Source organism: Zootoca vivipara, chromosome 2 (assembly GCF_965207765.1).
Source record: "Zootoca vivipara chromosome 2, rZooViv2.hap1.1, whole genome shotgun sequence".
NCBI classification, from domain to species: domain Eukaryota; kingdom Metazoa; phylum Chordata; class Lepidosauria; order Squamata; family Lacertidae; genus Zootoca; species Zootoca vivipara.
Window position 1 is genome coordinate 101,971,193 of NC_142584.1, and position 9,912 is coordinate 101,981,104.

The 9,912-nt window shown below is 45.0% G+C and overlaps 1 protein-coding gene across 2 annotated transcripts in view; it reads left to right on the forward strand.

Moving 5' to 3' along the window:
• ACOX2 (acyl-CoA oxidase 2) overlaps window positions 1-9,567 on the forward strand; it is a 29,716-nt gene extending 20,149 nt beyond the window's left edge. For both annotated transcript variants that reach the window (XM_035106809.3, XM_088662623.1), the window contains 3 exons: window positions 557-774; window positions 3,343-3,475; window positions 6,985-9,567. In XM_035106809.3, the coding sequence (XP_034962700.2) occupies window positions 557-774; window positions 3,343-3,475; window positions 6,985-7,047 (414 nt within the window). In that variant the 3' untranslated portion in view covers window positions 7,048-9,567. The remainder of the gene's footprint in view (window positions 1-556; window positions 775-3,342; window positions 3,476-6,984) is intronic.
• The last annotated feature ends 345 nt before the right edge of the window (window positions 9,568-9,912 follow it).

A 9,912-nucleotide genomic window follows, 5' to 3' on the forward strand; every position in this document is an offset into this window, starting at 1 on the left:
AAGGGCACTGCAGTCACCTTGATATTGGGGTCATATCTACACCATGCATTTAAACCCCCTCTTCCCCCAAATAAACCTGGGATCTGCCGTATGCTGAGAGTTGTTAGGAGACCTCTCACAGAGCCATAACGGTGCTTTAAATGAACGGTGTGGGTGTGACCTCTAACAATAGGGTTGCCAGACTCAATAGAGGACAGGACTTCTGCGCCTTTAATTGCCCTGCTCTCTTCTGAGTCTGGAAACCTTAAAGAGAAACCAGCAGACCCTTTGTTTAATTTCCAAGCAAAGGGTCTGCTGGTTTCTCTTTAAGGTTTCCAGACTCAAAAGAGAGCAGGGCAATTAAAGGCACAGAACTCCTGCCCTCTATTGAGTCTGGCAATCCTATCTAAAAATTAGGCTAGAGACAATTCCTGGCAGCTGTGACCTTGAAATGAGAAAGCATATAGCCCAGGAATGGAACCTAGTTCCACAATGCCACCGCTTCCCCCCCCCCCCCAAGGCGAGTTATCGCACAGAGGTGAATGGTGCTTGCTTCTAGCTGTTTTTACTTTGCCAGGCTCACATCCAATACATCGTGGTGGAAAAATTTGTCAAAGCGTTGGAGACATTTGGAAAAGAGGTTGCCATCCAGAGGGTCCTTAAGCATCTCTGCGACCTCTATGCCCTGCATGGGATTTTCTCTGACTTGGGAGACTTTGTGCAGGATGGCTACCTTTCTACAAAGCAAACCGACATGGTGACCGAATCGTACCTGGATCTCCTGGCTGTCGTTCGGTGAGGTTATTCTCCTTTTCTGCTAAGGGCTTAATGCGGTTGGTTCCATGTTTGGAACATACTTTGTGTTGTAACAGTCATTAAACAATACTGTATATGAAACTAGCAATCTGCCCATCATTAGGATGGGTGAAGAGGGGAACTTGCAGGACTACAATTCCCAGAGTTCCTTGGAAGAGGGATGGAATGTTTAAGCATTCTGAGAATTGTAGCTCCTAATATCTGTCAGCATCCTTAAGAAACTACAGTTCCCAGGGTCCTTTGAGGCGTGGATAGCTGTTCAAGTGGTTTAGGAGTGCTTTAAACGTATGTGTCCTTCATCAGTTTGGTGTGCTTGAATGGCATTGAAGCTACAAAGCCATTATTTACCCTTCAAACAGAAAATGTCTCTTCGACCTTTTGGTCAGTTTCCTACTCTGATGACGTCTCTTGTGGCTTATCAAGATCTTGTCTGTTTTTAATATAAAAAAAATCAGATAAAGATATTGCAATAAGTGTTGCGTTCCTGCCGGCTCTGAAATTTTGAAAAGCACAGAAGCCGCGACCTCTCCGTTTCCCAACGGAAATGGACGCATCAGCGCTCTCGGGTGGTTTTGATTCAAAATCAGCTGCGTGGGCTTTTTAAAGAAGTCGGAAATATTTACTCCAAAGACTTTTATCAAATCAGTTTCAATAAGGACTATGATGTCGTGACTTCACCACAAAGCGTAAAGGCATTAAAAGATAAAGCTATGTTAGCATGCCATTAACGGATTATCTTGGCTGAATTGAAATTAAAGAGACCAGCTCCGAGGGCCTTCTGGCGGTTCCCTCACTGGCAAGTAGTGAGGTTACAGGGAACCAGGCAGAGGGCCTTCTCGGTAGTGGTGCCCACCCTGTGGAACGCCCTCCCATCAGATGTCAAGGCAATAAACTTTACTTTGAAAAGACATCGGAAGGCAGCCCTGTTTAGGGATGTTATTAATGTTTAATGCTGTATTGTGTTTTTAATATTCGGTTGGGAGCCGCCCAGATAATAATAATAGATTATTATTATTATTATTATTATTATTTCTTAATCTTAACAGATAGATGGCAAAGTAAATTGTTCTGTTGGCTTCCTTGTGAAACTTACATTTTCTTGTTATGTTCAGTTATCCCATTTCATTTGTCTGGGACCACAATATACTGTATCTACCCAGCATAGAATAACACTACAAGGTTTAATCTGGGTTATAAAACCTAAAGCAGCGGGTGGCCCTGCATATCAAAGTGGTATCTTACATACCTAGCTCTGAGAACAGATTTATTTGTGCAATCGATGGACAGATTGACTATCTAGCAACGGAGGTAGAGTAGCCAAAATATGTAAATAAAAAGGCACTAAGGACAGTCTCCTGTCGGATCACCCCACCCACCAGATCTTTTAGCCTGCAATTAGTTCATTTATGAGAGGGGTAGGAAACTTACAGCCATCCTGCTGTGGCTGAATCACAGTTCCCATTATCCCCAACCGTTGGTCCTCCTGGCTGGAGCTGATAGGAATTGGGAGTCCAACAACGCCTGGCAGGCCACAGGCTTGTGCTCCCTGATTTACAATGCCATTTGATCTAGACTACCACAATGCACTTTACATGGAACAGCCCTTGAAGGCTGTTTGAAAACTTCACTCAAGTAGCCAGCGCAGGGCCATCCGGATTTTACAGACTACAAGTTTACCTTGTTCTTAATGACTATGGGAACAAAAGAGTAAGGACCTCGCTCCAGTTTTGGCTTACTTGCACTGCCTGCCAATTTGCTTGCAGTCCAGTTCAGGATCCTGGCACTTCCTTCTAAGCTGTAAATGTTCTAGGTCCTGCTTTAAAAAGGGGGGCTCCCTCTGTCTTTGTCTTCATTAGCCAAATTATCAGTGTTGCAGCCCTGCTCTTACTGTAGTAGGATATTGCTAGAATTGTGGAGTTGGAAGGGGACCCCGAGGGACATCTAGTCCAAGCCCTTGAAATGCAGGAATCTCAGCTAGATCATCCAGGACAGATGGCCATCCAACCTCAGCTTACAAACCTCCAATGAAGGAGAGTCCACCACCTCCCAAGGGAGACTGTTCCACTGTTGAACAGCTCTTACTGTCAGAAAGTTCTTCTTTGTGATATTTAGACGGAACCTCCTTTCTTGTAACTTGAAGCCATTGGTTCGAGTCCTACCTTCCAGAGCAGGAGAAAACAAGCTTGCCCCATCTTCCATGTGACACCCCTTTAGATATTTGAAGATGGCTATCATATCCCCTCTCAGGCTCCTTCCCCCCCCCCCGCCAGACTAAATATACCCAGCTCCTTCAACATTTTCTCATTGACTTATGATCCATTTGGTTGCCCTCCTGTACACACATTGCAGCTTGTCAATATCCTCCTTAAATTGTGGTGCCCAGAACTGGACAAAGTTAATGTTTATGCTGCCAAAGGAACAAAAAAAACCTTTCTGGCGCTTCTAGGGTGAAGAGCAAGTATTAAGGGTTTTTATTTGGTTTTGTATTGGAGTAGAAATTGTGACTCGTATATTGGAGCTCATTAAGTTTCCTTTGCTCTGTTTCAGGAAAGATGCTGTGCCCTTAGTGGATGCATTTGATTTCTCAGACGCAAATTTAAATTCAGCCATTGGCTGCTATGACGGTCAAGCCTATCAGAGGCTTTACGAGTGGGCCAAGAAGTCACCAACCAATCACCAGGTGAGAACAGTGCATGCCAAAGTCAACAGGCAGCCAGACAACTTAAAGGAGTGGCCTACCTGTGCTTCCCCCTTTAACGTGAATTGTCATGCTGCACTAGAGCAGGGCAAAGCCTGCTTTCAATATCGAGTCGAAATATTATGGAAAGCACATTTGTGTTTAAGCTATGCAGATGGAGCACAAATTAAACATTTAAAAATAATTATGAAAAATTGTGGAACGAAATTAAAAGAGATTTAGATATATGGACCAATTTGAAACTATCTTTGCTAGGCCAAATTTCAGTGATAAAAATGAATGTATTGCCAAAAATGTTGTTTTTGTTTCAAGCATTACCTATTGTGGAAAAGCTAGGATGTTTTAAAGAATAGCAAAAAGCATTATCAAGGTTTATATGGCAGGGGAAGAAACCCAGAATTAAATATAAATTATTAACAGATACGAAAGAAAGAGGAGGCTTCTCATTGCCAGATTCAAAACTATATTTTGAAGCCATAGCATTTTGCTGGATGAAAGAATGGTTTCTGCTTGATAATACTGATGTTTTAGGTTTAGAAGGTTTTGACAATGCGTTTGGATGGCATGCATATTTGTGGTATGATAAGATTAAGGTCCATAAAGGTTTTAAATGTCATATTGTAAGAAAATCATTGTTTAATGTTTGGGATAGAGATAAAGATCTGTTAGAAAGAAAAACACCAAGGTGGATTTCACCTTTAGAGGCTAAAGTAAACAAAAAAATAAATATGGAGATCAATTTGCATAACTTAATGCAGCTTAGCGTCCCGCATTGCATAGTTTGGATTCGCATGGTGCAGAATTCTGGACTGTTGTGATTGATTTAGCCCAAAATACAAGCAGCCCTGAGCATCGTAAACAGTAGATGGAACAGGGCAGGGAAGTGTTAACTGGAGCCAAAAAGTGCAGGGGGGGAGTGAGTTTGGGGTGGTTCGGGGCAAGCTTTATTTTTAGGGGAGGGCTGACCGGAGCTTTGGAGAAGGTGGGGGAAATAAGGAGAGTTGAGGGGCGATGTGGCATTAGCAAAAAAAAAAGCTGCAATGAGTGAAAAGAACACAGATCAGCTGATGCACAGAAAGATGGAGAAATAGAAAGAGATGAGAGTTGAGGTACAGTTATATATAAAGGGTTGTGTGCGCTCCACAATGCTGTGCAGAAGGGTGAGGGGGCACACCAAATTTGCTATGGGGCACATTTATTTTTAGGAAAGGCCATTTTCTAGCTCTGGCGACTGCAGGGAAAAGCATGAAAGTACATTGTCAGCATCTAACGATCTTCAACGCCACAGTGGGAGCTTAATAGGACTCCCAGGAGCCAACAGAGTGAGCGTAATTCTCCAAGCTATTCCTTGGATTTCCCCCCCAAGCAGCAAAACCAGAATCACAGGGAAGCCGAAGAGGGGCATAGCTCTTGACTAAAATCAGAGGGAGAAACGGGGCAGCGGTTGTGGGTTTCCTTTAAACCATGATTCAAGAACTGAGGCTAGATTCTGCAAAATAGGAAAATCATCTGCACGATTTGCTTAACTGTGCACTTAACAAAATCCAGGTTTTCTTGCTGCAGAGTTTGGGTTACTCTGGCACAGGTATTAGTAATGTCAGTAAAATACAGGCATGTTTCTCTCTTGCATATTTCCAAGGGAGAACGAGACAGCTCAGTGCAGAGCCCTGCTTATTTGCAAGGCTCGGGAGCCTGACCCTCATGCAGTTGAAAGCTGCATTCCTCCTGAGGGCCTTAGGAGGACACAGCTGACATGCTCCTAGTGGCAGAAAGGAATAAAGAGCAGGAAGAGGCATCAGTAGTCTAAAAGAGCACCATTTAGGAGCTCCAGTGTGGTGTAGTGGTTTGAGTGCTGGACTAGGACCTGGGAGACCAGGGTTCAAATCCCCACTCGGCCACGAAGCTCACTGGGTGACTTTGGGAGACAGTCACTGCCTCTCAGCCTAACCTTCCCCACAGGGTTGTTGTAGGGATTAAAAGAACCACATATGCCACCTTGAGCTCCTTAAGAGAAAAGCAGCCAATAAGTAATAGGCAATTGCTTTGCTAGCAGGTGCAGGAAAGGCTGGTCTTGGCAAAATAATGTTCAGCACTTTGTTGCTGTTTAGTCGTTTAGTCGTGTCCGACTCTTCGTGACCCCATGGACCAGAGCACGCCAGGCACTCCTGTCTTCCACTGCCACCTGCAGTTTGGTCAGACTCATGTTGGTAGCTTCGAGAACACTGTCCAACCATCTCGTCCTCTGTCGTCCCCTTCTCCTTGTTTGTGCCCTCATTCTTTCCCAACATCAGGGTCTTTCCCAGGGAGTCTTCTCTTCTCATGAGGTGGCCAAAGTATTGGAGCCTCAGCTTCAGGATCTGTCCTTCCAGTGAGCACTCAGGGCTGATTTCCTTCAGAATGGATAGGTTTGGTCTTCTTGCAGTCCATGGGACTCTCAAGAGTCTCCTCCAGCACCATAATTCGAAAGCATCAATTCTTCGGCGATCAGCCTTCTTTATGGTCCAGCTCTCACTTCCATACATCACTACTGGGAAAACCATAGCTTTAACTATACAGACCTTTGTTGGCAAGGTGATGTATCTGCTTTTTAAGATGCTGTCATCACTTTTCTCCCAAGTAGCAGGCGTCTTTTAATTATGTGACTGCTGTCACCATCTGCAGTGATCGTGGAACCTAAGAAAGTAAAATCTCTCACTGCCTCCATTTCTTCTCCTTCTATTTGCCAGGAGGTGATGGGACCAGTGGCCAAGATCTTGGTTTTTTTTATGTTGAGCTTCAAACCATATTTTGCGCTCTCCTCTTTCACCCTCTTTAAGAGGTTCTTTAATTCCTCCTCAGCACTTAGGTAAAGGTAAAGGTAAACGGACCCCTGACCATTAGTTCCAGTAGTGACCGACTCTGGGGTTGCGCGCTCATCTCACATTATTGGCCGGGGGAGCCGGCGTACAGCTTCCAGGTCATGTGGCCAGCATGACAAAGCCGCTTCTGGCGAACCAGAGCAGCACATGGAAACGCAGTTTACCTTCCCGCTGTAGCGGTTCCTTTTTATCTACTTTCATTTTGACGTGCTTTCGAACTGCTAGGTTGGCAGGAGCTGGGACCAAGCAACGGGAGCTCACCCCGTCACAGGGATTCGAACCGCCGACCTTCTGATCAGCAAGCCCTAGGCTCAGTGGTTTAACCCACAGCGCCACCTGGGTCCGAGCATTATTAGGTGATGTATGTGGCTTTTATCTTAGCCGCTGCAGGAACACACTACGCATAAGCATATGTCTTCCTACAGCACCTTTTCCAAATATGACCTTCATACTGGTTCCATTGCTGAACTCTGCAGCTGGGCAAGAGCCCATAAGCCCTGCCTTTACCCTGTTCAGTCTTGACACTAAAGAAGGAAGCAACAAGAAGTTGACTCCTCCACAATGGCTTCTGCTTTCTGTCCTGAGTAGCTGACCGTCTATGCGATTGACACTCACTTTCTGTCTCCCCAACAGGACGACCGGATCTTCAAGACGTATTTGAAGCCACTTTTCCAGAACGCCCTGTCCAAGCTGTGAAAGGAGGAAATGAAGCAGAGAAGCAGCTCCTCACCCCCACCCCCGCTGCTCTCAAAGCAACACCGACATTTATTGATTAATGTAAACCCATAAAATGTAGTGGCCGACTGCCTATTGAGTCTTGTCCATCAAAACACTCTCTTGAGTTTTCCTGGCAAGCGGAAGGCAGCCAGCGAATCTGAACAATTCAGACGCCTTTTAACTTCACCAAATAAGCCAAGTTTTGTTTTATTTCGCTGTGCACAGCAGCCCTTGCTGACAAGGTATGTGCCAGTTTTAGGGCTGGGATTGGGGAACCTGTGACCCTCCAGATATGGCTGAACTACAGCTCTCATCATCCTTGACCACTGGCCATGTTGACCGAAGCTAGGAGCGCCACAATTCCCTTCCTTGCTTTAGGATCCGGACCAGGACCAAGGGGGGTAGCAGTTGTACAAAAACCCCTATAGCAACTTTATCGATGGCAGAATTCCGGTGATGGCAGAAGGGATTGCTATGGCTCTTCTCAGGGCCTGGCCACACCCACCTGTCACTCACTTGATGTCATATGACCTCAGGTAAAGCCGCGGCTGCAAAGGAGCAATGGGGAGCATTAGATTGGGGCTCCCAGTTGTTCCTTTTGCAAGCAGGGTTTGCAATGTAAATCTGGAGTGGAATGCAAGCTGCACCATTTCCAAGCAGAGGCATGGAATGGTCCATAATTATGATTCTTGTTTTTAATACTTTCAGGGAAACATAACTATTCTCCAAGTGCCTAACCTGTAAAAAGAAAGAGAAACTCGGAAAGATGCCTTTAAGAACCACCAGAGCCTTAGGATGTAATTGTAGGTCTCTCAAACCCACCTCACAACCTCTAATTTAAAATCTCACTGTGGTGACAGAGCTTGCACTAAATTGAAGATCCTGCAAAGAAAAGACAGGGGTATAGATGTTTTAAATTAAATTTCACACAGGCGCCAGGCTAGCAGAAACACACAAAGCTGAAATTAAGCTAATGATCGAGTTCAACCTGCGTCGCTTCCATTTAATCAGCTTGCGAGAGTGTGCAATTTAGGAAGAGCACTTTTAAGCAAATAATTTGCAATTCAGATGCTTCGAAGTGGGGAAGGGATGCAAGTTCATTCCCTGCCTATAAAAGGAACAATGGCTCCGTCCACGGTACCTCTGCTAACCTACCACAGTGAATTGTTATTAGGTTAAAATGTGGGGGGAAGCCATGTATGTCATGTGAAGCTCCTTGAAGGAAGCAGGGGATACATATGTATCTCGCCTTTTTTTTAGCGATAGACTACTACAGTGCACCCCATGTGGGGCTTACCTTGAAGACTTTGCAAAAGCTACTGCTGCTGCCAGGTAAGAACATGGGGCAGCAAGAGGGGCTCGTGTTTCACCTATCCTTAAAGCACTGCATGGGCTGCCTATGAGCTAACTGCGCCCGATTCAAGGGATCGGCACAAAACCCCAAGTGGCTTGATATAAGCGTGGTACTTAAAATTTAAGTGCCTTCCTCAGTTTCTGTCAGTTTAGGCTTTGAGATGGCAAAGCTGTGCTTGTGGTCCTTTGGAGAGACGTGGGCCGTGGGGCCGTGATGCAAAGCAGAGACTTCTTGGTGGTGTCTCCCTGGTTGAGGAATTCCATCCTGGTGGAAAAGTGGCTCACCACCACCACCACCACACATGCTGTTATCATTCTTGAAAACTTAGAACATAAGTTTCTACACGGCTGGACTGACTGCAGTTCAGCAGTCTAGGTCTGTTGAATTGTATTTCATTGTTGATAAGGGTTTTGTGGTTTTATGCATATTTTATTTTTATGATTATTGTGCAGCACTTTGAGCTCCTACCCCCGGGGGGGGGGGGGGAGTGGCTGAGGAACAAAGAACAATAAATAATGATCTTGTGAATAAATTAAAGGAGCGCAGTAAAGGAATGGGGAAAGTCCTCTGCTGGCGTTAAAGAGCAAGAGGCTGCATGTGTGACTGTGGTTAGAACATCAAAACTAGGACCGAGGAGTCTTGGATTCAAATCTACACTCAGCCCTGCAGCTCATCTGGTGATCCTTGAGCTGTCACCTTCCCTCATCCCAAGCTGCTTCATTTGTTGTTGGGGTAGAATGCACAGGGGGTGGGGGCAAAGAACAATGGAGCCCTGAAGTCGGGGAGAAGAGGCACAGAATAAAAAGGTAATATCCTCAAGCTGAGGTGAAGACGGAAGGAGGGATCATAACAGCTTGACAAAAGGCCACCTAATGAGTTTGTAATCGAACTACAAGTTGAATAGAGCATTTGTTTCCTCACACATAGCAGTTATGCTGTACCTGTAGCTCATTCGCAAGAATAATACGCTACCAATGTAGCTCCAGGGCATCCTTGAGATTGGTACTTTAAACAAAAAGAGTCATTTGCAAGTAAAGCTGTTGCCCTTGTATAGTTTCCTTCGGAATCCAAGAGGTGATGGGTCTATCTTCCTTCCCCACACTATGTTCTATTTTTAAATGGCGCCGCTTAATTTTTATTTTTAAGATTCTGCTATTTGTACGTCGAGCAATTCTAGCCATTGCAAATAAAAACGTGTGGTGCCACATTGTCTTATTGAAACTATTGGTGTTGTTGGTTTGTCAATGGATAAATATATGAGGGGGAGAACAGCTTTTTGGGAGGGACGCAGAATTTATTGGTGCTGGAACCCTCCAAATCTGCTGCTAACTGGATTGAAATGCTGGAAAGGGTTTGAGTAAAGAATCAAGCGAACCTTAGATCAGTGTTTCCCAACCTTGTGCCTCCAGATGTTTTGGGACTACAACTCCCATCATCCCTAGCTAGCAAGACCAGTGGTCAGGAATGATGGGAATTGTAGTCCGAAAACA